Raw genomic sequence first — 26,840 nt, 5'->3', positions numbered from 1 at the left:
CTCTCTCTCTCTCTCTCTCTCTCTCTCTCTCTCTCTCTCTCTCTCACTCTCACTCACACACACACACACATACACACAAACACATACATACACGAGCTTCAATATGATCATGACTAAGTCTACTTTCCAGGCCCCCGGGGAAAATGTTCTATGGTTGTGTGGAAAAAAAAAAAAGGGAAATTGCCTATTTCTCTGCCCTTTATTTTAGTCTCTCTCTTTTCCTTTACCTCTGTAATTATCTAGTAAAAATAAGTGGCTAACTACATCTAGTGGAGCCACATTTTAGAAAGAATATGGTGTCTTAAAAATTGATAACACTTGTTTTGACATCACCTTTCCCAGCCCCTCTATCATCCCTTGTAACAAAGGCCAAAAAGAAAAGAGAAAAAAGAAGTTCAGCAAATCTAACTGACACCAGCTGAGACAGATAGTACATGTAGTGTTCTGTAACTCCACCTCTGCAAAGGAGGCAGGGAAGTGCACTTTCTTATCTCTTCTCTCAGGCCAAGCTTGGTCATTCTAATTACACAGTATTCAGTTTAATTTTGTGAGTGTTCTTTCCGTTTGCTTTTTATACATGATTTTCTTGGATCTGCTTTTGTAGTGTGCATCAGTTCAGATGTCTTCCCATGCTTCTCTGACTTCTTCATATTTATTGTTTTTATAGCCCAGTAATGTTCTGTTATATTTGTGTACCACAGTTTGTTTAGCCATTCCAAGCTCGTTATTTGTAGTTCTTTGCTACCATAAAAAGTGCTGTTATGAATGTTTTGTTATATATGGGATGTTTCTGTCTTTGACCTCTTAGTAGTAGGATCTCTAGGTCAAAGGGACTTTTTTTTTTAAAGCTTAATTCCAAATTACCTTCCTGAATGGTTAGACCACTTTTCCTTATTCTTTAAATCACTTTAGACCTGATTCCGTTCATTTTCTTTATAGTCCTATCCAGTTCTGCCCAATTCCTGTTTAGCACTACCCAACTCTTTGTTATCCTAGCTAGTTAGGTTTTTTTTGTGTTTTTTGTTTTTATGTTCTCTTACACTTTCACTGGTTCTGGGTGGGTTTCACTTGTTCTAGTCTAACTCTGTAGTGGAGGTCAGGAGAAAGCCATGATGTTTTTGTGAATGGAAGGCCCAAATCAAGAGCAACACGTTGCTTTTTAGATGTAGGATGAACATTTGGGCTTTCACCAAATGAGGAAGAGGCTGATTATAAAAACAAGGAGAAAGAGCATCAGTTTTCTAAAAAATGGTTTTGAGAGAGGGAGGGAAACTCTGTGTGTGTGTGTGTGTGTTTGGCACCAAGCCTTTTTAAAAATTATATTTTATTTTTTCAATTAACAAAAATTGATTTTTCTTTCCCTCCAGCCTTTCCCCCCACCATTTAAAAAAAGAAAAAGAAAACCCTTGTAACAAATATGCATAGTCAAGCAAAGCAAATTCCCACATTGGCCATGTCCAAAAAAAATATATGTCTCCTTCTGCACCTTGAGTCCATCACATCTCTGTCAGGAGGTGGGTAGTATGCTTTATCATCGGTTCTCTGGAATCATGGTTGGTCATTTCATTGATCAGAGTTCTTAAGTCTTTCAGAGTTGTTTGTTTTCACAATGTTGTTATTGTATAAATTGTTCTCCTGATTCTGCTTGGTTCTCCTTGCATCAGTTCATACAAATCTTTCTAGGTTTCACCGAAGCCATCCTTTTCATCATTTCTTATGGCACAGTAGTATTCCATTACATTCATATGCCATAGTTTGTTCAGCCATTCCCCAATTGATGGGCACTCTTTTCTTAGTTTCCAGATCTTTGCCACCATAAAAAGGGTTGCTATAAATATTTTTGTATGTATGGGTCATTTTCCTCTTTTTTTTTGATTTCTTTGGAGTATAGGCCTGGTAGTGATATTGCTGGGTCAGAGGGTATGTACCGTTTAGAAACTTTGAGTGTACTATTTCATAGCTCTATTAGCAGTGCATTAATGTGCCTGTCTTTCATCAGCCTCTTGAACATTGTCATTTTCCTTTTTTGGTCAACTCTCAAACCTCAGAATTTGCTTTAATTTGTATTTCTCTAATTATTAGTGGTTTGGAGTATTTTTTAATATGGCTACTTATAACTTGGATTTCCTCTTTTGAAAGCTGCTGATTCATATCCTTTGACCATTTTATCAATTGGGGAATGGCTTTTATTCTTATACATTTGAATCAATTTAAGAAATGGTTTTAACAGGATAATTGGAGAGCTGGAAAGCACATGTTGTGCTTTTTAAGGTTTTAAAAAGAGGATACTGTTTAATCTTACATATGTGACTACTTATGAAGAAATGTTAGATTATTAATGCTATGATTTGCTTAAGGGAAGGAGACATCAGTTGACTGCTGTTCTTTCCTTCCTCTGAGTTTTTTCTCTGCTATTAATTTTTTTGTTCCTGGGCATGTATCATTCACATTTTTCCTTTTAGTTTTATGTATGGAAAAGAACAAACCAAAGTAGACTGAGTTTTGGTTTTGGAGTCAGATTCCAAGTATCACGTCCTACCTCACATGGTCTTGGAGAAGTGATTTAACTTGTTAGTGTCCCAGGCAATACTCTAAGACTAAGTTACAGAAGAACTGCTAGTATGAACGGAGGGAAGAAGTTAGCACCACAGGCACTCCCTGTGCCAGTAAAGTTATATGTCCGAACCTCCTTCCTTCAGCCTCCACATGTAATAGGAAGAAACAGCGTATCAGTGTTCTCTAGTTCTGAAGAAGTGGGAAATAGAAGGAGATGAATTGTACTAATATAGGAAACCCCTGACTTTCAACCCTGCCATATCTTTAATTTTTGTAGGAAATATTCTCAGATTTCTTTGCAGCTGTAGTCTCTCTTTTTACTTTTTAACCACCTTTCTTACGATGAAGAAATTCAGTGGTACTGTGGCCATGTTTTCTGTTTACCCATAGCCAAATACTAGGCAAATCATTTCTTCTGTCTGTCTTGTCTTGGCCCTCCATAATCCCTTTTCAAGTATCATAGGAGGCACAAAGCTCCTAGGGCATGGCTGCAATTCTTTATAGTTATTATCTAGTATGGACCACAGAGTTACTTAATCTTGGAGATAGAAGGGACTTCAAAAGCCATCTTGTATGACTCATACCTGAAAAAGGAACTCTTCTACAATATACCCAATAAGTGCCCATTCAGACTTTGTGTGAAGACCTCTAGTTGTTGTGGGGAGTTACGGGTAGGATCCAATACATTTCAAAGCAACCCATTTTGCATTTGGCTAGCTCTAATTGTAAGAATTTTTTTCTTATGTCAACCCTAAATTTGTTGCCTTTGAATTTTTTATTTACTGTTCCTGGTTCTTTCCTCTGTGGCCACTAAGCATTAACTCAGAAAAGGAAATAAAATTAGTCTGGCATGACCTTTTCTTTATGAAGCCACGCTAGCCTTTTGTGTTGACCGTTTATTTTTCTAGATGGTCATTAAGTATCTCTTTAGTGAGCTTTTCTAGAATTTTCTCAGTAATTGAAGTCAAGGTCATTGGCATGTAATTTGCAGAATTTCTTTCTTTCTTTTGTGGCCACATATTCTTTCCTTTATGAAAAGATCAGGATAACATTTGCCTTTTTCCAGTCCTGTGGTGTATCTTTTGTTCTCTGTCATCTTTTGCATATTGCTGATGGTTGCTCGGGGATCAGATCTGCCAGAATCTTTCTCTAACTGAGGGTATATGTCACCTGAGGTTGGTGACTTTAATCCATTAAGACTAACAAGGTTCTCTTGTACTCTCCATAGGACATCACGCTCCTTTGTAGCCCTTTAAATCTTCTGTTCCCCATGCAAAGGCTAGTTTCCTTTGCAAAGAAAAAAACAAGCAAAATAAAAATTAGACAGCTAGGACTTGTGTTGTTGGTCACTGCAGCTCCACCCACCTGGACAAGTATCCTCTTATCCTTCCACTGCACCAGTGTAGCTAACTCCCTTCTGTTGTCCTGAATGTTTCTTGCCTGCTTCAGCTCACTCCAAGTGGCACTCCTAAGACCGTGAGAGAAACTAACTGTGCTATTGTATTTGTTCTGTTACCTTTCCTGGCATCTGTCTTACATATCTACTTTATAAAAATCTAAAAAGTTGGTTTGAATGTTTTCTGTGCATTCACATCAGTCTCTTCAAACAGTTTCCCCTTTTTTACTTCACTGAAATAATTTCCTTTTGTGTATTTAGAATTTTATTTTCGAGAGTTTTCCTTCCTCCTGGACTCATTTCTGTAGAACTTTAGTCTTTGGGATCCTGCCTCGCTTTTTTCTGAGCCTTTTGAAATCTGCTTACTCAAAGTAAAGGGGACATGCTATTGTCTCTTTTTTTATGCCCACCAACTCCAGGAGTCTTGGGTCACTTTCCTCAATGTTTGCATCATTTTCACCCCAACAAGCGAGAAACAGATCCAGTGTAGAATTTCTCCTTTTTGGTTCTTTCAGCTTGCATTAAGGCAATTCAAGAAGTTATTAGCTTACTCTGATTTGGGGGTGGTGGTGGAGAGAGAGGAGCAAAAAAGGAAAGGGAGGGAGAGAGAGAGAGAGTGTGAGTGTGTGTGTGAGTGCATGCCCCAGCAGGTGTCAAATGATTGAAGTTTTCCATCCATCAGTCAATAAACATTAAGTGCTTACTGTGTGCCAGGCAGTGTGCCAAATGCTGAGGATACAGAAAGAGGCAAAAGACCTCTCTCCCTACCCTCGAAGTTTTCAATTCCACCATTAATGAATGAGTTTTTGTTTCTTTTTAAATGCAGATGTCTTATTGAAACTTTTTTTTAAAACGTTGCAATGTGACATCCTGATGAAGCCCCATTGGTTTTTGAGATCGCTATTTCCTTTTCTAGATGTCCATCAATGAGCCGTTTAATAACCTCTTCTACATTTTGCCAGGATTTGAAGTCAAGTTCACTGGCCTGTAGTTGGTAGATTTCATTTTCTTTCCTGTTTAGAAATTTGGAATAGAATTTTCCCTTTTCCCTGTGGTACATTTGTTGTCCTCCATGATAATTTAGAGATTACTGCCATGTCCACAAGTTCTCAGAACTCTTACATGTGGTTCTTCTGGCCTGGGTGATTTGGAATTTGTTAAGTATGCTGTAACCATAATCCTGTTGGGCAGCTAAGTGGTGCAGTGGATAGTTTGCCAGGCCTGGAGTCAAATCTAGCCTCAGACACTTACTAGCTGTGTGACCCTGGACAAGTCACTTAACCCTGTTTTTGTCAGTTCATCATCTGTAAAATGAGCTGGAGAAGGAAATGACAAATCACACTAGTATCTTGGCCAAGAAAACCTCAAATGGAGTCCTGAAGAGTTAGAAGTGACTGAAATGTATGAACAACAAAATTCATCATCCTACTTATCTTATCCTGGTTTTAAGTTACCTATTAGCCATATTTTTGTCTGTCATTTCTAGTCCATAGAGCATTCTCCTTAGGTGAGAAAGCAGAAGGAAAAGATGAATGGGAGCAGCCTTGCTTTGTGTCTTCTGTGATTCAGGATCATTGTTCTGTTTGTAATTAGCATCATGCCTTTTCCCTACCATATAGCTAAAATTATTTGGGGCATAATTTCCTCGCCAGACACTGTAGTAGAGACATTGACATTGACGATCTATTTTTAGCATCAGATTGTCTGGTACTAGAGTCAGACATGAATTTCTAAGTCTTAATTCACTGTCATTTTGAAAGTCCAGAAACCAGAGCAGTTCTTGACATACCTACTTATTGGTTAGATATTTTACAATCTGTCATATATTATTCATCCCTGAATATTTTTTTAAATAGGATATAAAATGTACCTGATGGGTTTTGGGATCAATTAGTTTTTAAAGCCTTTGGATATTACTGTTATCTCCCTGCTTCTTGTCTTTGTTTTCTCTAATCAATGTTACATACTGCTTGTATATTAATCTTAAAACAGTTTTCAGATCACAAACCCTCAGTAGTTTCCCATTGCATTACCTGAAGTGGTATAAACTTATATTGATAATAAAGTCTAAACTAATTTTGGTATTCAAAACCTGCCACAGTCTGGCCTAAACCAGTTTTGCCAGCCACTTTTTCATGGTTACTCCAAATCAGTCCCTTATTCCAGCCTAGCTTCTTGCCCAGTGTCACTAGAACCTATCTTAATGCATTCCTCCCTCAGTGGTTTTACTTGTGCTGTTCCTCTTGCCTGAAATGCCTTTGGTCCTCCCTATCCTTCAAACCTTAGTCCTAATTTAATCATTTATAAACCTTCTGTGATCACCGCAGCCCACAGTGATTATTCTCTGCCATGAATTACGACTGTCTATCACTTATTTAGCACTAAACTATACTACCTTTTCTCGTTTGATTATTTTCATATGTGTGGGTCTTGTCTCCAACTAGATTATAAGCTTCTTGAGAGGAGAGACTTGTGTCTTAAAATTCATCAGACTCCCTAAAATACCTGCCACAGTATTATTTATACACATAACATTGGGTCATCAAAAAATATTAACTGCTAAGTTGATTTAAGGGAGGCAAAGAATTTAAAAGCCTTGCATTTGTGCTTCAAGCTTAACCAAAGATGATTGAAAGAATTGAGATGAGGCTCAAATAGAGAATTGTTTGGAGAATTGGTGAGTGGATGATAATGAAATTCAAATGTCATAGATTCCATATAATGAAATATAGTTGTAGAAAAAGGCTCTACGAGCCTCATAATACAATCTTGCCGATTCCAGTCATCTCTAACCTCTCACTCATACTTTTTATCCTTTGGCAGGAGTATGCCCTTTCTGGCTGGAACCTGAATAACATGCCTGTGCTGGAACAGTCTGTCCTTGCACATATCAACGTGGATATCTCTGGTATGAAGGTGCCTTGGCTCTATGTGGGCATGTGCTTCTCTTCATTTTGCTGGCACATTGAGGATCACTGGAGCTATTCTATCAACTATCTGCACTGGTACGAGTATCCTTTAATGATCCTCCTCACTGTGCTTTACCACTGCAGGTTTCTTTTCGATATGTATATTTACTAAAAGTCATTTGGGGGTAGGGGACAGATGGATTTATTATTAAGTGATTTATTGGGGAGACCTATCCTATCTAAAAGTATTTTCTACCCAAAATAAAAATTTGATTTTAAAAAGAAATTGGAAATATCATTGAAGGCTACTTCATGCTAAGCTCCTTTCCTTTTACTATAGGCTACAACATCCCAGGTCCCTTTCACTTCCAACCTATGTAAGAAGTACAGGCAAAAGTTTTGGACCAAATGATACGTGGCCAATATGTTAGGTAATTCTGGTTGAATCTTATATACCTTTCTAGCTCATTCTAGCTTAATATATATTACTGAATAACTTAACTGAATGGTTAGCCTTTTTACTGTGTAGGTAATTTAAGTCCAAATAAGTGGGTTAATCCATGAATATGAAACCAAACCTAATTTTCTTGAATTTCCATGTTTTCGTGTTTTTTTTAAATGACAGTTTACCCTAAGAAAACTTGAGTATATAGCAATGTCCATTATTTATTTCTTTTGAATTGTATTTGTAACCTTTATTTAATTTCCCAGTCATTTGGTTAGTGTTCTGATACCTCCAATAACTATCTTTCTCTTTGCTCTTTATGTCCCACTTTTGCTACAGAAGGCAGTAGAAAGTCCCATCACTTTCTTACCATAGCCCATTTTGTTTCCACTGTTTGTCACCATGTGAATTGGATTGAGAAATTTGACTAGCAAATAGCATGACTGGTAATTTCAAGTGTTAGTAGTGTGGCTTGGTTTTATAGATGTACTGTATCAGAATGAGGCTAATAGGTTGTTGGTCTAACCTTGGTTTTGACGTTTAGATTATTAGTTGAACATAATTAGGATGTTATCTAAAAGTATTCTAGAGACCAAGACCAGTAACTACAATTTTGAACCTGTTGGACTTGGCATGGGTAGTATGGTTTATCATGTTGGTGTGTCAGCATCCTTTAGAAGAATGCCTGTATGTTATCCATTAAATGCCTCGTTGTGTTATGGAGGTGACCCTGGGTACTTGAAGGCTGTGTCATTGGAGCCAAAGCTCTAGCTAGTCCTTATAAAGTGAAAAGTTTCGGATACAGCCTGCTGTACTTCCATTATTTAAGGGTGAGCATAAGTTAGGTTTGAAGAAGATCATCCTCAGAAAGTTGGCCACCAAGATATTCATTTGTACTTTTGCAACTAACTTCTGCAAGTGTTAAGAACAACTAATGTACCTTTACCAAGGCCTAGAGGAGTTGCAGCCTGCAGCTGTCAGTGAGGTTCCCCTCACTATGATGAACCATAGATTCTCAAAATGTTAGCACAAATATCCTTCATATGTGAAGATGTTAAAGATTCATGCTTGGTGCAGTATATGTTTTTTGAGGTATTTTTCCAGGTCTGATCATGTCACTTTTACTCAATAAACTTACGTGGCTTCCTGATGCCTCCAGGAGGAAATACAAAATGCTCTGTTTGGCATTCAGATCCCTTCATAACCGAGCCCTCTCCTGTCTTTCATGTCTTTTTATATCTTACTGTCCTGGCTATTCTGTGAACAAGACACTCCACTTCTTGGCTCTGAGCATTTTCTGTGGCTGTCTCTCATGCCTAGAATGCTTTCCCTCCTTCGCTCAGACAACTGACCTCCCTGGCATCTTTTTAAGTACCAGCTAAAATCCCACCTTCTACAGGAAGCCTTCCCTAACCCCTCTTAATTCCAGTGCTTTCCCTCTTTTAATTTTTTCCTACGTATCCTGCATGTAGCTTGCTTCATATGTATTTGTTTGCATGTTGCCTCCCTTGTTATATTGTAAGCTTCTTGAGGGCAGGGACTGTCTTTTGCCTCTTTTTGTATCTTTAGAGCACAGTGCCTGGAACATAGTAGGTGCTGAATTGTGTTTTTGAATTGTATTGAAATATATTGCTCCATTAACAAACTTGTGTGTGGTCTCTCATTTGTGAGCTAACTGTCAGGATTTTGGACAGACTGAAGTTAGTTGGTTGGGATTGACCGTATGACTTTATCCTTATTCAGCACCTGTTGTGCCTTGCCTAAGAGCTATTTTTTCCCTAGGGGGGAGCCAAAGACATGGTATGGTGTCCCATCTCATGCTGCAGAACAACTGGAGGAAGTGATGAGGGAGCTGGCCCCTGAACTGTTCGAGTCCCAGCCTGATCTCCTGCATCAGTTAGTCACCATCATGAACCCCAATGTACTGATGGAACACGGCGTGCCTGTGAGTCTCTTTGTGTCTCTCTTCGGTACTTTTAACCTGAAGTTATTTCAGATTTTGATTTGAGTAAACATAGACTATTTTGTGGTTAGTTAAAAGGGGTATTTTGAAATATGAGTCAGATTATACTTAACAGATCCTATTTAAGTGGAATATTTTGAAGAATGGCCTTTTGTGTTCATTAAGGCATTTCATGCTATGTTAGTACAACCTCATAACTTATATCACTGTTGTTTAATCAAAAGCCATTGTTAAATAAAAGCCAAGTGTTTTAAATGGCAACCCTATGAGTTAATCTTTATGCTCGTGAAAATTGCATTTCATATAAGGATTTTGTAATCATTTAATCTGGTGACCTAATGAAATAAATATATTAAATCCAAACATTTTTATTCAATATTTTAATGCTAAGATGTATTCTTAAACTATGTAATAAGTACCTTGTAAAGCACTACTTTAACAAATTGATTGGAGACAGATATCTAACTTTACTTGAATAAGAAAGAAAATGTCCAGATTAAGTAACTTTAATAATTCTGCTTTCTTCTTGAGTAAGGATTTTATTCTAGGACCTTTCAAAGGGCAAATTTAAGTATTTTTGAACAAAGCTGGCTCAGTGACAAAAAACTGGTTTTTGGGTGACTGTATACCAAATATTGGGGTCTGGTTAACTCCCAAAAGGTGTCCCTATGTGTTAGAAGGAAATTTTTATCTTTCCCGTTGTATTTTATAACATGAATGGAGGGAAAATTCCCTTGAGTGCCAGCTTTAGCCAGTATACAGTTTTGAAGATATAGGAAACATTTGGTACTTTAAGAATTTGTTATTTTGGGGGCAGCTAGGTGGCACAGTGGATAGAGTACTGGCCCTGAAGTCAGGAAGACCTGAGTTCAAATCCAGCCTCATACCAGACACTTGACACTTATAGCTGTGTGACCCTGGGCAAGTCACTTAACCCCAATTGCCTAAAAATAAAAAAAAAAAATAAAGAATTTGTTATTTTGGAATGTCTTTGGCTACTAATTATGGTGTTTGGTAATTTTAGTGTTAACAGGAAAGGTTTTTCCCCCCCAGAGGAAAAGCTCTTAGCTATTTCTAAAAATCTTGATTCGTTTTTTTTTCTTGATGTAAATATAGTAGGATGCTTGCTGTTTCTAGTTTGAAAAAATATTTCTAAAATAGCTGTCTGATAAAAATATATCTTTCTCCTCTGTGTCCCCCCACCCTTTTTTGTATTTCATCCCCTAATTTGCATTCAGGTATTCAGGACCAATCAGTGTGCAGGAGAGTTTGTCGTGACATTTCCTCGTGCCTATCACTCTGGATTTAACCAGGGCTACAATTTCGCTGAAGCTGTGAACTTCTGCACTGCTGACTGGGTCTGTTCTATTGCTAGTGGCTGTTGTTTATCTGCTAACAAGTCTGTGATATGTAGCTTAGTCACTGTGTTTGCTTAGGTAGGCAGTGAGTGGGAAGCATAAATTGGAGTGGAGAGGTCAGACTGAGTTTCTATCACATTCTTCATTTGGAGGATTTATAATTAATCGTTTTTAATCCATCCCTTATTCCTAATTCATCCTGTCTGATTTAAAAATGAACAATTGATGCCCATAGTTCTTTGCTTTTATAGGTGTCTTCTTTAGGTTTTTTGTTTTTGAGCACTGTTGTCTTTAAGCTTTTGCAAATTTTTGGCATCAGAAAGATGACTTAAACATGCAGAGTTGATTTGTGGCATTCATTTAACAATACTGTATTGATCCAAAGGTAGGCTATTCTTTGAATATAGGCCACATTGCTAAAAATGAACTCTCTCAAAAGAAAATCATTTTCAGGTATACATTGAAAAATGTTTAGACAAAAATACTGTGAAAGCTCTTTTTTTTTTTTTTTTTTTGGCAGTTGGGGTTAAGTGACTTGCCCAGGGTCACACAGCTACTAAGTGTCAGATGTTTGGTCTGAGGCCGGATTTGAACTCAGGTCCTCCTGACCTCAGGGCCGGTGCTCTATCCACTGCGCCATCTAGGTGCCCCTGTGAAAGCTCTTTTAAAAAACATTTAAAGTCAAATAAAGTTCTAACCACTGATGCGTCAGTTTTGTTGTGAAGGCAGCTCAGGTTCTGAAAAGTTATACTAGTAGCATATAAACTGTCACAGGTTTTATCAAGTGGGAAACACTTTACCACAGTCCAAGGATCACCTGTCCACTGGCTCACACCAGTAGATTGGCTATTTTATGATGAAATTTTTAGTTGTCAAACTACATTTTAAAAAATAACCATTGATAACTTTTATCTTTGTCACTTTGTCATTCCTACTAAAAATGTGATTATATAGTAAACTTGGGCTTTGTACAACCCGCATTTTATGGGTCTGGGGTTGGGAGCGTAGCATTTAAATACAGAACTGTATGATGACATAAGTGTCTTAGAGCAACAACAAAGTGTCTAGCAGTGTGATTTTTATTAAAGAGAGGACTTGACCTTATTTTCTTCTCACTGATGGCAAATCAAGTAATCCCTGCCCCCTTCTCTGTTACTTTTGCTGCCATTTTGTATCTATTTCAATTAAGAACTTTGTTTCATATCTAAAGAGTAATTACAGCATTGAAACTTACGTGTGATATAATGAAAATAACTTTTGTATGTAATGTGAATAGTGCTACCAGTGATTGCTAGGGACACTCTGCTGTCCTTAGGGCGGTGATAATAATAATTACATCAGGTCAAATGAACATGAGATTGCATGTTTTAGGATATAGTCTTTTTAAAATTTAATTTAATTTTTTTTATTAATTTATTTTTAGTTTTCAACAATCACTTCCATAAGTTTTTGAGTTTTTAATTTTCTTCCCCTCCTTCCCTGATTCCCTCCCCTAGACGGTGTGTAATCTAATATAGGCTCTACATATACATTCCTATTAAACATATTTTCACAGTTAGGATATAGTCTTTCGGAAGATCCTTATATGGTAAGACTGTGATGGCCACCACTCTTACAATTTTACTTTTGTTTTACTTTGGTTTTGGTGACTCCTTAATTTTAGTTATACCTATCTAGACTAGCCTGATCTTCAGGGCTATCTGTGAATTCAGTAACTCCCACAGTGACAACAAAACATTCATTAGAACTTAAAAGAGAGGTAACAGCATAACATGCTCATTAAGTACAGGCGAGTGTTGCTGCAGTCTGACAAACAGATGAAACAAAAGCTTTCCTAGGGAGGATCATCCAGGTTTGTTGATGATATCTAATGCTTGATTTTCTTTCCTTTTTTTCATTAGTCTTTTTTTCCATTTCATTCTTTCTAAAAAGTAGTTATAAGGAGGTAGCAGAAAATCCAAGTCATGTTTTTTTTCTTTCCAGCTCAAGAGTTTAATATTATATATTATGTGATATAATAGGTATAGAGTACTTTGCAAATGATATAAACATCAGCTATTAATTCCAGTTTTTTATTAGAATAATAGTATGGCCATAAAGTGATTTTCTTGCATGATTTATGGATATTAAATCTGTAATTACTTCATTATTCTGCCCCAGGTTGTATGTTACTACCATGGAGAAATTTTATATCATTCTTTTCTTTAGAGTGTTTTCACATAGATAATCTCTTTTATTATAATTGGATAAAGCAACATGTTAGTTTTTTCTTTTTCTTTTTTTTTTTTTTAGTTGGGAAATTGAGGATTGGTGAAATTCGGTGCTTGTCCAAGGTTGGACAATCTCTGGTAAAATGATTACTCTTACCTTGGGTTTAACTCCCAAATCTGGTATTGTTCTTACTAGGCAATGCTGTTTTCCATAAAGGATCAGTGAGGGAGAATTTGAAACTAGTGACTCAAGCAAGACTATCCGTTAACTTGACTGTTTTTCATTTATTAGCAGAGGAAGCACAAACAATAATTTTCATGTTTTTATAATTTTCACAAAAGCATTCATTAAAAAAAAAATTCCCATTAACATTCCTTCCTTGACTAAACTCAGTTGTATCTCAGTAAAATTCTTAACAGTATAAATTATTTATAAACAACTGAATAGGGATTGTATTATTAATTTTCATTAAGAAAAATAAAATTGAAAACAGTTTCAAATTAGCAATTAATTTTTAAAATACCAAATGATATACTCAGTGACTTAATTTGATCTGCTGATTTTATGTCTTCAGACATAGTGGGTAGGTGTTTAACCCTGTCTTCTAAATAGTCTGCCTTTGGGGCAGGTAGGTGGAGCAGTGGATAGAGCACTGGCCCTGGATTCAGGAGGACCTGAGTTCAAATCTGGCCTCAGACACATAACACTTACTAGCTTTGTGACCCTGGGCAAGTCACTTAACCCCATTGCCTAGCCACAAAAAAAAAAAAATAGTCTGCCTTTAGTGTGCTTTGCTCTGTTACTAGATGATGATAATTTAATTTATGTCTTTTGTTTACCTCTGAACTGTGGAGGTCAAGGGAAGTGGGTTTAATATGTCGACTGACCATCTATCCTGTGGTTACTTCAAAGTAGAAGATCATTCTAAACTTTCTAAAGCATTTAAAAAAATTTTTTTAGAATGCTTTATAAAGCATTTCTTAACGTTCGAAGCCCAATAAATAATTAAATAAATAACAATGTTTATAGTGTCTATCTGCCTGTAAAGCTCAAATGAAGTGTTGTATGTAAAACTTTTCAAACTTTAAAGCGCTATATAAATGCCAGTTATTATTATTATTATTCTGCATTATAGAATGTAACGTAGACAAGTAATTCGATTTGGGTATCCTTTCATGGCTTCAGCTGCCTATTGGACGTCAGTGTGTGAATCATTATCGACGACTAAGGCGTCACTGTGTGTTCTCACATGAGGAACTTATCTTCAAGATGGCTGCAGATCCAGAATGTCTTGATGTAGGGCTTGCTGCTATGGTCTGCAAAGAAATGACCCTTATGACTGAAGAGGAGACACGACTGAGGGAATCTGTTGTACAAATGGTGAGTAAACTCAGTGCTACTTCTGTGTTAGAAATACACTATAAGAAGAACCCGTACAGCCCAAGTTTTCACTATAGTTTACTTCAGAAGCCCAAGTGAGTCAATATCTGATTAATTGAGCTAATGGCAGCAGGTGTTTCAAACCTTCTTTCATCAAACCTCCCATTCCATCCCCTTCATGGCTACTAAACTCCTCTCTTACTTTACTAAGAAAATAGAAGCAACTGTTATAAACATCATGCTTTTCCTTTTTCCCCCTTCTGTAAATCTGGAAACTCTTTGATATCCTTTCCCATTCTTTCTTCCTTTACTCTAGTCTCAGATATTAGCACTTCTCCTTGCCAAAACCATTCCCTCTATCTGTGATACCATCCCCTTATGTCTTCTCCAGCAGATTGCCTCACAGTCATCTGCTCTTTGTCTCTTAAGTTCATTCTCTCCCTATCTTCCTATATCTTTCCTACTTTTAACAGCCAAACTCCTGGAAAATACTTGTTGCTTTTGCTTCCTCTTTGCTTATTTCTCAACATTATGTTTTATGATTTAAAAGTGTTTTTGCTGATATCTTGGTTTTTTGTTGTCCTCATTTCCTGAACACATACCTGGAACAAAAAAGGGAAAGAAAAGTAATTTAGCAAAAACAGTTATCCCGTCTATTGAATCTGAGTCTAAACAACATTCCATAGTTTCTCCCACTCTGCCCAGAAGGGTGTATTCATGGTTGCACAGTTTTTGGGTTTGATAATGGAACTTTTGACTCCTACTCTAATTCTCTTTCTATTAAATTGGGTTGTCGTCCTGTCCCATTCCAATTCCTTACTTCAGCTTCGTGTAGTATACTCACCAGTCAGTTTTTTAGGTTGGTTTTTACTTCTGGTTGGATAAGATTAGTCATAGGTTCACCGCTGTCCCCATGACATAGATGTTGTTGCTATCCCTGACAAATATGAGCATTGTACTTGCTTCCGTGCTACAGTTTCTACCCCAAATAAGAAAAGGATCACAATACTTCTGTCTTTGTGTATGTTTCGGGGTTATTGCTCAGATTTTAAGCCCTTAGAGGTTGAAAATAGTTTTTGATTCTTGAACGATGTTATGCACATGTGGGAACTAATACTTTTTTTACATTATTTAAGTACAAGATATTGTTTGTTGCTTATGTGTTTCTTGGTTTGCCATTAAAGGGAATTGCACCTTCCATGATTGTACCCGTAACTAGAAAATAATCAGTAGGTAATTTTTTTCTTTTTAAAGTTTTTTATTTTTAGTGAAAAAATTCTGTTTCAGGGTGTACTGTTATCTGAAGAAGAGGTGTTTGAACTTGTTCCTGATGATGAGCGACAGTGTTCAGCTTGCAGAACTACATGCTTTCTCTCTGCTCTTACTTGTTCCTGCAACCCTGATCGGCTTGTGTGTCTCTACCATCCTGCTGACTTATGCCCTTGTCCTATGCAGAAGAAATGTCTTAGGTATGAAAACGAATCATCTTCTTTTAAGTTCTCTGCCATCTTCTTGTTTGGTAAAAACATTGTAGCTAGGAATCTGCAAACACAGCTAGAAAGATGGAAGTAAAGTTTTAAAGATGTAAGATAAGCTGAAAAGTTGAAAATCCAGTCAGGAAGCTAAAAACATAGCTATAAACTAACAAGCATATCAAAAAGTAAGACATCTAATAAAAGGTTACAAATTGAGTAGGGAACTTACAAACCCAGCTAGAGGCAGCTTGGTGGCACAGTGGATAGATGCTAGATCTGGAGTCAGGAAGATATCAGTTAAATTTGTCCTCAGATACTTACTAGGTGTGTGACCCTGGGCAACTCACTAAACTTCTGTCTACCTCAGTTTCCTCATCTGTAAAATTGGGCCCTACCTCATGAGGTTGTTGGGAGGGTCTAATGATATTTGTGATGTACTTAGCCAACCTTAAAATACTCTGTGAATGCTAATTATTGTTACTCTTATTATTAAGATTATTATTAAATTGGCAAACCAGCTGCAAACCTACAAAAACAGCTAGAAAGCTGAAATTCTAGCAAGAAAGCTGCAAACACGACTAGAAAAATGGAGACCTATGTATAGAAGCCTACAAACATAATCATATAGCTGAAAAGCTGTCTTACCCTTGGTGCTTAATGATCATTTGTTAAATTTCTAGAAAAATGGAATTGTATTTTCTCATCAATATCTCCTATTTTACCATTCCCATAAATTTTGTTCTGATCTTGGAAGCTAAAATTTAGCCTCATTAGATATTTATTATGTTTCTTCTTCTCCTTGTGGCATTCTTCTAGACCAGGCTGCCATTCCTCTGCCTCTTGTATTCTTCTTTGACTGGTTATACGTGTAGGACTTAATTTCCTTCGATTTGTTAGAATTTTTGAAGTTTTTGCTGTTATGTCTTTTCACTAGGTACCGGTATCCATTGGAAGACCTTCCTTCTCTCTTGTATGGTGTTAAAGTCAGAGCACAGTCCTATGACACTTGGGTCAGTCGAGTTACAGAGGCATTGTCTGCAAGCCTCAACCACAAGAAAGGTTAGATTTCCAATACAAGAAGGATTATTTCTCTAGTAGAGGATTTATATGTTGGTTATCTTATGCAAAATTATTTTCTTAAGGGTACAATAGGTGGGATGAGATTCTTGTTTTTTCTCTTTTAAAAGCCCTCCCAGACCACCAAGAGAACTTTGAACTCTTTTGAAGTTTGTGGCAAAAGGATTGACTAAGAATGAAATGGCCTTCTCTGTGGGAATGGATATCTAGAAGAAAAAGTTGATATCTTTAACCCTTTTATGTCACCGATCCCTTTGGCAGACTAGTGACACCTATGGCCTGCTTATCAAAATAATGTTTTAAAATAATTTTAAAAACATGTTTTACAATGAAAATTTGAAACAAAATTATAAAAATATTTAAAAAAAATAACAAATTCATGGACCCCATGTGAAGAACCTTGGCTTTGGATCAATGATTTGCATTAGATGTAAGGTTCTCTTTGGGTGATGATTATTCTCAATATACTGATAACAGAAGGCAAATTGGATGAAAAAGAAGTTTCTCATATGGGAGAAATTGTAGCACAGAAGAATTAGCATCTAGTGAATTATTTTTATTGGGCTGGTGAGATTTTCTCAGCTGCAACTTGCTGATACTAAAAGATGATTCTCTTGTATAGAATTGGGGTTAAGATTTTAAAATTACTTTTAAAGCTGATTTCATAGTATTTGTATAGCATTTTAAAACATAATATTTTATTTCTCCCACAATTATCTGTAAAGACAATTTTTTGCATTCATTTTTTAAGATTTTGAGCTCCAAATTCTCCCCCCGCCAAAGACAGTAAGCAATTTGATATTGGTTATACATGTTAGTCATGCTGTAAAAGAAGACACAGACCAAAAAAGAAAAGACACACAAAAAATAAACAAAGTGAAAAATAGTATGCTTCAATCTGCATTGAGATTCTATCAGTTCTTTCTCTGGATGTGGATAACATTTTTCATCATGAGCCCTTTGGAATTGTCTTGGATCATTGTATTGCTGAGAATAACCAAGTCATTCACAGTTGATCATTGTACAATATTGTTGTTACTGTGTACAATGTTGTCCAGCTGTTGCGCACTTCACATCACATCACTCACATCAGTTCGTGTAAGTCTTTCCAGGTTTTTCTGAACTCATCCTGCTCATCATTTCTTGAAGCACAGTAGTATTCTATTACAATCATATACCACAACTTGTTCAGCTATTCCCCATTTGATGGGCATCCCCTCAATTTCCAATTCTTTGCTACCACAAAAAGAGCTGCTATAAATATTTTTGTACAAATAAGTCCTTTTCCCTTTTTTTTTTAATCTCTTTGGGATACAGACCTAGTAATGGTTGACCAAAGGGTATGCACAGTTTTATAGTCCTTTGGGTATAGTTCCGAATTGATCTCCAGAATGGTTGGATAAGGTCACAACTCCACCAATAGTGCATTAATGTCCCACTTTTCCTACATCCCCTCCAGCATTTATTATTTTCCTTTTTTGTTTGCATAGCCTTTTATTTATGTTGCAGATGTGATCGAATTGAGAGTGATGTTGGAAGATGCTGAAGATAGGAAGTATCCAGAGAATGATCTCTTTAGAAAACTCAGGGATGCTGTGAAGGAAGCAGAGACTTGTGCTTCAGTGGCTCAGCTACTTTTGAGCAAAAAACAAAAACACAGGTAAGAGTAAAGAATGGTTGGCTCATTTGTGCATTATCTTTTCAATAATTTAATAGTTTTTGTCACCTTTGTGCCCTGTTCATCACAATCAGTCCTTCAGTGTTTTGCATTTATGTTCATTGAACATGAACTTTTAACATTGCTCTTGGTTTTTTTTTAACTCTTTCAGATCTAGGTTTTCCTTCTTTTGGACACTTATGTGCATAATCCTCTAGAATGGAAGAGACAGATCTTCCCCTTCTTCCTCCACCCTGTTACTCATATTACAACTTATATTACATCTAGAACCTGGCCAACAAAATGACAGAATGAGAGGTCATAAGAAAGCCCAGTATCCTAATGCTATTCAAGAATAGTGGTGAACACCTTTAAGTTTAAAGGTAACAAAAGATCCTCAAAGACAATAGTCAGTCAGAACAGGGGAAGGAAGAATAAACAAAATGAACAAGAAAAAGAAAAAGTTATTCATTGTACCTTCATTGGTGGGGGTGTAACATCAACAAATACTCTAAGGTAACTCTAAGGTTACTAAAGAAGGAATTATTATTAGTTTGAAAGGATTTGATATTAGTAAGGGAGAAGAGATGTTATCAGTTTTTTAAAAATTGCAAAAATGAGAGAACTGTGGATATTTTAAAAAAAAACAGATTGATGAGAAATAGAATTGTTCTACTACTTGAGGAAATGCACTCACTCTCCATTTGATAGACAGGTTGACGGACTAGGGTGCAGAATGCTACATATACTGTCAGACATAGTCATGCTATTGGATGGTTTTGCTTGGAATCTAAGAACAAAAGGCATCAGTCATACTTTAAAGAAACCAAATCAAAGGTCAACTAACCTGGAAGGCTTGGTAACTTTGTAAGCAAAAATCATGTAACTCGAGGATGGTGAACAGGAGGGAGAATTTGAGTCACTGAATTCCTGGGATAAAGTGGACAGAGGGAATCCGAACATATTTCTAGAAATCACAGAAGAAAAATTTCCCAGAGTAATTAAAGTTAAGGGTCAGACCTTATAGACACAAAAAATCCACGAGATGCTAGAAAGAGTGAATGTCATATTCAACTCACAAAAAAAAATCCAGATTCAGAAATTCTTTCCTATGTTTTTCTTCTAGATTTGATCTTTGTTCTGTCAAGTAAATGATCTGACTTGTATACAGCCTGGCTAAAAATTTTTTAAAAGATAGGTAATATAACCAAAAAGAAGAGCAGGAAGAACAAGAACCAAATTACCAATAATAAAAATGACAAGGAGGAAGGTACAATGAATGAAGAAAATTATGGGAAATTATTACAGATGTATATGTGTTTTTCTTAATTATTTGTATGTATATGCACGTGTGTATATACATGTACACATATATTATGTGTGTATATACATGTACAATGAATGAAGAAAATGAAGGGAGTTATTACATGTATATATATGTGTTTGTATATATATATGTGTGTGTACACACACACACACACACACACACACACACGATTAGATTCCAATTAGATCCTAGCAAAATTGAGAATATAAAGAATATAGTTGTCCATCTATTAAAATATGAGTATCTTCCCAAGCTTGTTAGACGGCAAAACAGGAAATACATAACCTAAATAAACCAGTTTCAGGAAGAAAAATTGAATGGGTCATTAATGAATGGCCTTGTTTGAGGAAAAAAAATCCACTGGGACCAGATGGATTCACAGATGAATTCTAGTAGGCATTTAAAGAAGAAATTGTCTCTGTGCTAAATAAACTTTTATTTATTTTTAAATTTTTAAAATTTTATATTTTTTCCCCAATTATATGTAAAAAAAATTTTAACATTCATTTTGAAATTACGAGTTTCAAATTCTTTCCCTCCCTCCCTGCCTCTCTACTGTCCTTGCTCCTCTTCCCCACATTGAGAAGGCAAGCAGTTTGCTATAAGTTATACATTTGCACTCATGCAAAACATATTTTCGTGTTAGTCTAAATAAACTTTTATTTAAAAAAGTGACATAGATGTCACTCTACCCACTCTGTTCTGTTGGACAAACATATGGTTTTGATCCCCAAACCAGGAAAGAAAAGGCAGAGAAAAATGACCTTTATTATTAATGAAAATCACAACAATTTATAAAATAATTGTTCCTTGTGGTCATGTTGGATTTACAGAAAGGCTGCATGGATGGTTCAGTGTTAAGGGAAAAAATGAGCATAATTACTTTTATCAGTAATCATGATTTTTACTATTTTAATTATAATTAATAATTACCTGTATCTATCAAAAGATGTGGGAAAATAGACAAACCTATTGTTGTAAAAAAAAAATATTCAAAAGTGTAAGCACAGGAATTGAAATAGTTTTCCTTAAGCCAGGAGAAATAATCTTTCACACAGATCTCCCAGTTCTCATTAATATTATTTGATAGAATATAATGCCAAGGGCAGGGACTGTTTTAGTTTTGTCTTTGAATCCCTAGCACAGAGGCTGGAACATATTAGGTGCTTAATAAATGTTTGCTGATTGAGAAATATAGTTCTAGAAATGCTAGTTTTAAGAAGGCAAGAGGAAGAAATTAAAGGAGTAAACATTGATTTAAGACAATGATCAATTGTCTCTGTGTAAAGTATACTTTATTTAGAAAATACAAGAGGGTTTAAAAAACGTTGAAATAAATAACTTCAGTATAGTATGGAGATATAAAAGAAAACAATTGCCAATATTGAACTAACCGCTGCCCCCAAATTAAGAGAAGTCCCATTCAACATAAAGGTTTATTAAATATCTGAAAGGTAATCTACCAACACATTTATGTGATATATTGTTGTTGATTTGCATGCCATATATATGCATATATCACTACATATAGTAGATAGAGTGCTGGCTTTGAAGTCCACATGACCTAGGTTTTCACATCCCTCCTCTGAAACGTGCTGGATGTGATTCTGGTTAAGTCACCTAAACTCTTAATCTTCCTAAACAGTTCTTTAGAGCGAAAATTGCAGAAATGGCCAGTGTATATTGGCAGAGGTAAGATTTGCTCTCAGAAAGTTCTATTTGAATGAAATTACAGGTCTTGGCCAAAGTATGTGTGTCTAAAACAGATGCTTTAGAAATAAAATTAGAACATTCAAGAGGTACTTCAGTATTTTCCTCTATTCCTTTTTCTTAACCTCTTGCTATGGCTAGCATTTCTTGAGCTATGTCAGATGATATTAATAGAGTATGCAGACTTGTCTTTTACCTGTCCTTATTGGGAAAGATTCAGTGCATTTGGTTAGGTTTAGCTAATGTAGCTCAGTGGCAATACTAACAAAATTTACTTATAGATTTAATTTCATACAGTTTAATTTGTTTTATTTCTAGTAGTTTTACTACTAGGAATACATACAGATTATAAAATTCATATGAAAGAAAAGGTCAAGACTATCAAGGGAAATTATGAAAAAGAAAAAGGAGGAAAACGATTATTAAACTGCCAGAGATCAGATTATACTATGAAATAGAAATTTTCAAAATAACCTGGTACCAGAATAAAAAATTAAAAAATAGATTGATTAGTTGAATAGTTTAGATGTTATTGTTAGAACCAGATACATATAGTGCTTGTGTTCAGTAAATCTACAATTACCAAATACTGGGTAAAATAATCATTAGTCTATAAAACTGTTGGGAAAATTAGATAACATTTTGGTAAATTGGCTGCAGACCAGCATGTCACATCATTTGTCACAATAAATTCCAGATAGTTCCTTGAGGAAAATATTTTTAAAGATTGTAAGGTAGAGGGTCTAATAGAATGAAATATTTTTCCTAGCTGTGGAGTGGGGATATATCCAGTTGTGCCTCAAAGGAATGAGACAAAATAGATGAATTCAGTTATATTAAAATGAAAATCTTCATTGCAACACAGTATTCTATTCAGAAGGAAAAAAATTGTTCAGAAAATATTTTTACTTTAGATATTTCTGATAAAAGTTCATATTCAAAATTTGTCAGGATTTGACACATATGTAGTGAATAAGAGACATTCTACAGTTGATATAGACAAGAACAGGTAGTTCATTCATTGTATTTGTATTTATAAATGCTTGATGATTGATTTTTGGAAAAAAACCCAAAGTAGCAGCATACACTTTAATAAATGTTCCAAATTTTCAGAAAATACAAAGTAAAATAACTCTTAGATTCCATTTCACACTCATCCACTGGCACACAGTAAGTATTTAATAAATTCTTGTTGATTGATTGAAATTGATAAAGATATAAAGGGGGAAGGATAAAGGAAAAAGGAGGGAGTTTCCAGGCCAGGAGTTTGCTGCACTGATAAAATCACTGGTCTTCCTACCTTCTGTGCCACAAGTTATGTTACACATTCTTTATTTTGGGGTTGTTCAATAAATAAGAAAAGTTTATGGGCACAAGGCTAATTGTTTATCATAATTTAGTTTCATTTAGTTTTTTATTTTTCTGTTTTGGTTTATATATTTGAATACTTTTATTTGTCAGCATTGAACTAAAATAAAATTACAAAATTAATAAAAATATGTATACATCCTAAAAACAGCATATTGAAAAACAAAAGAAAGTGTACTAGTCAGATAGGCACATATATAGTGCATGTTGTTAAGTGTAAAATACAGTTCCTATTTAACAACAAACAAGAAAATCTTTTTTTTCTTATTTGTTAATGAGTTTGGTTTTTCCCTTTCCTATTTGTTTGTATTTCTTTCCATATTTATTGAGAAATTTTTCTGGTGGAATTGAAAATGGTTAGGAGAATGTCAAGGTTAACCCACCCTGTGATGCTGGGTCAGATAGCAGGAAGGAAAGATTGGCCCATAACTATAACATGAGGAACAAAGACTTAAATCTTTGAAGGATTTAGCTGAGGGAAAGTTAGAGATGTATTGCCCTAACTTTAACAGCCCAATTAACACATGTTATGTCTGTGGACAGTTAGTCTATCAACAAGCATTTAAGTGTCTGCCATGTGCTAGACATTGTGCTTAATGCAGAAAAGAAAGGTCTACCTGCAGTTCACAGTCTAATGGGGGAGGTAGCATGCCAACAACTATGTACAAACAAGGTAAGTAAGTACAGGATAAGTTGGAGAGAAGAAGTATGGGGAAGGCATTAGAATTGAGGGTGATCAGAAAGGCTTCTTGTAGAAAGTGGGATTTCCACCGGAATTTAAAAGCCGTGAGATAGAAGTGAGGAGGGAGAGCGTTCCAGGGATGAAGCATGGCCAATAAAAATGCAGAGTCAGGGGACTGACTCTCTAGTTCAAGGAACAACAAGGAGGTCAGTGTCACTGGATCTCAGAGTATGTGGGGCAGGGAGTAAGGCGTAAGAAGACTGGAAAGATCGGAGGGAGTCAGGTTTATGAAGGAGTGGAAGGGAAGGGAAAAAAAAAACATAGTGCCTACTGTGTGCCAGGCATTGTGCTGATAAGCACTTTTTACAAATATTATTTCATTTGATCTTCACAACAATGCTGTGGGGTAGTGAGAGTCCATTATTATCCTCATTTTACAGTTGAGGAAACTGAGGTAAACAGAGGTTGAAAGAATGTGTTTGCAGCTGGATTTGAACTCATCTTCCCGACTCCAGGCCCAGTGTTCACTTCACTGTGCCACCAGCTGCCTGAAGGGCTTTGAATACCAGATAGAGGATTTTATATATTTTACCCTGGAGGTGATGGGAGAGCTGTGGAGTTGGGGCAATGAGAAGAGAAGAAATGGTATAACTGCTAAGGAGCATTGAGATCGACAGTAGTTAATATAGTTAATAGAGCCTTGAGAAGAGAAGGTATGGCACAACTGCTAAGGGGTATTGTATAGATAAGAGTTAATAACATTATTAATTAATGCCTGTATCTCAGGTTTTTCATTCATGAAGTATGGATAATAATACTTGTACCTCCTACAGACTGGAAGAATAGTGCTGTCTTTGACAGAAAAATGGAAATCTTAGATATGTTGAGTTTAAGATGTCTTCATAAGATCAAGTTTGAGATGTCCAACAGGCAATTGGTGACACAGGACTGAAGCTCAGGAGAGATATCTGATTTTATATAGACAGCTGGGAGTCATCTGCATGGAGATGGTAGATAAAGCCAGAGAACTGATGACGTTACCAAGAGAGAGAATATAGAAGCAAAAGAGGAGACCCAGCACAGAACCTTGGGGATCACATGCAGTGTACTGACATACACAACTAGGCCCCAAGGAGAATGAAGAGTGGTTAGTCAGAAAGCACTTACTGTGTGCCAAGTACTTTGCCAAGTGTAGAGGATACAAAAAAAGTTAAAAATAATATCTGCTCTCAAGGAGCTCACATTATAATGGGGAAGACAGCATGTAAATACATACATATAACTTAATTCAAATGGAAGGCAATCTCAGAGGGAAGGCACTAGCAGTGAGGAGGGAGAAGGATGGGGAATTGGGAAAAATCTCCTATAGAAGGTGGGTTTTGAATTGAGCCTTGCAGCCAGGAGATAGAGGTGAGGAGGAGCATTGGGGATCAGCCATGGAAAAGCTGCAGAGTCAGCAGAGGCAATGTTGTGTTCTAGAAAAAACAAAAAGGCCAGTTTTGCTAAGTGTGTTCTGGGGACTGAAGTGTAAGAAAACTGGAAAGGTACAAAGGAACCAGGTTGTGAAGGACTTAAATACTAAACAGGATTTCATATTTGACTCTGGAAGTAATAGGGAACTGTTGGGGTTGATTGAGATAGATGTGGCAGTGACGTGATCAGACCTGCGTTATGGGAAAATCACTTTGGCAGCTGAGTGGGGAGGGACTTGAGGCGAGGAGACCAGTTAGAATGCTGTTTTATAGGTCAGTTGTGAGGTAATGAGGCCCTACACAAGGGTAGTGACTGTGAGGGGATTGAAGGGAACATAGAGAAGAGTTAGTGTGAAGGTTGAAACAAGATTTGGCATCAGTTTGGATATGTATAGTGAGGGTTAGAGAAGAGTTGAGGATAATACTTAGACTGTGGGCCTTGGTAACAGGAAGGATGGTGGCGCCTTAACAGTAATAGGGAATTTTGGAAGAGAGGGACCTTTTTTGGGGTGGGATAAGATAATGAATTCTGTTGTGGATATGTTTTACTTGAGATATCTTTATGACAACTAGTTCAGGATTTGCAAAAGGTAATTGGTGATGTGAGATGGGCTTAGGAGAGAGGTCAAGACTGCATATGTAAATCTGGGAATCATCTGCATAGAGATGATAATTGAACCCGTGGGAGCTGATGAGATCGCCAAGTAAGATAATTCAGAACAAGGCTTTTCAACCTGTGGTCCAAGGATTTTTTTTTTTTTAATATTTTGATACTATTTCAATGTAATTGGTTTCTTTTGTAAATGTGTGTATTTTATGCATTTAAAAATGTTATTCTCAGAAGAGGTCCTTACACTTCACTAGACTGCCAGTGAGGCCCCTGCACAAAGAAATTAAGAACCCTTGATATATTGAAAAAAGAAAAGACCTAGGTCAGAGCCTGGTGAAAATTTAGGTTCAATGAATGTAACCTGAATGAAGACTGGATAGGATAATCAGCACTGTCAAATGCAGCCCATAAGTTGACGAGGATCAGTACGGTGGAAAGGCCAGTTAGATTTGGCAGTTGAGATGAATCATCATCATCATTTCAAGGTTTATAAAAGTGCTCTACAAATATTATCTCATTATAACACCCCTGAGAAGTAGGTGCTCTTATCATTCCCACTTTGCAGATGAGGAAACTGAAACTAGAAGTTAAGTGACTTGCCTGGGGTTGCACAGCTAGTTAGTATGTGGAACAGGATTTGAACTCAGGTTTTCCTGATTCCAACTTGGACACTCTATCCCTTGTACCACTTACCTGCCTAGTAATGCTGTTCAATTTTGTTAATTCAGTCTGTGAATATGAATGGTTTTGAATTCTAGCATTAAATAAATAAGTTACAGAGTGGCTCAAAAAGATAAGCCAACATCATTACATTATTTACAGGAAACACATTTAATGCAAACAAAAATGCCTGGGCATCTAGTTGGTACATTGGCTAGAACCCTGGGCTTGGAATCAGGGAAACCTGGTTTCAGTTCCTGCCCCACACAATCACCAGCTGTGACCTTGGGAAAGTCAATTGGTATCTCTCAGCCTCGGTATTCTCTGTAACATGAAGTTGTACATACCTAAAAGTTCTTTCCAGCTCTGAATCTAATCTTCTAATCTCGATTAAATTGGACATTGCTAGGTTTTCTCTCCACTGTGAATCACTGGATGTTGAATAACATTTTAATTGTTTGAGAAAGCTTATTGACATTTGTTATACTTCTATGAATTCTCTACAGTATGAATCTTCTTGCCTAGTTACTTTGGAGAGAGTTTCTGGTGAGTCAGCTTTCAGTTGACAGATGAGATTGGAAGCC

General features: G+C 36.3%; 1 protein-coding gene across 2 annotated transcripts in view; it reads left to right on the top strand.

Annotated features, from left to right (window-relative positions):
- KDM5A (lysine demethylase 5A) overlaps positions 1-26,840 on the top strand; it is a 97,810-nt gene that overhangs the window by 22,809 nt on the left and 48,161 nt on the right. For both annotated transcript variants that reach the window (XM_027857286.1, XM_027857285.1), the window contains exons 11-17: positions 6,776-6,957; positions 9,089-9,251; positions 10,508-10,627; positions 14,024-14,218; positions 15,506-15,687; positions 16,628-16,752; positions 18,280-18,430. In XM_027857286.1, coding sequence (XP_027713087.1) covers positions 6,776-6,957; positions 9,089-9,251; positions 10,508-10,627; positions 14,024-14,218; positions 15,506-15,687; positions 16,628-16,752; positions 18,280-18,430 — 1,118 coding nt within the window. The remainder of the gene's footprint in view (positions 1-6,775; positions 6,958-9,088; positions 9,252-10,507; positions 10,628-14,023; positions 14,219-15,505; positions 15,688-16,627; positions 16,753-18,279; positions 18,431-26,840) is intronic.

The sequence above is a fragment of the Vombatus ursinus genome, unplaced genomic scaffold, assembly GCF_900497805.2.
Source record: "Vombatus ursinus unplaced genomic scaffold, bare-nosed wombat genome assembly UNPS02012082.1, whole genome shotgun sequence".
Lineage (NCBI taxonomy): Eukaryota > Metazoa > Chordata > Mammalia > Diprotodontia > Vombatidae > Vombatus > Vombatus ursinus.
This window is presented reverse-complemented; position numbering and strand designations above follow the sequence as displayed.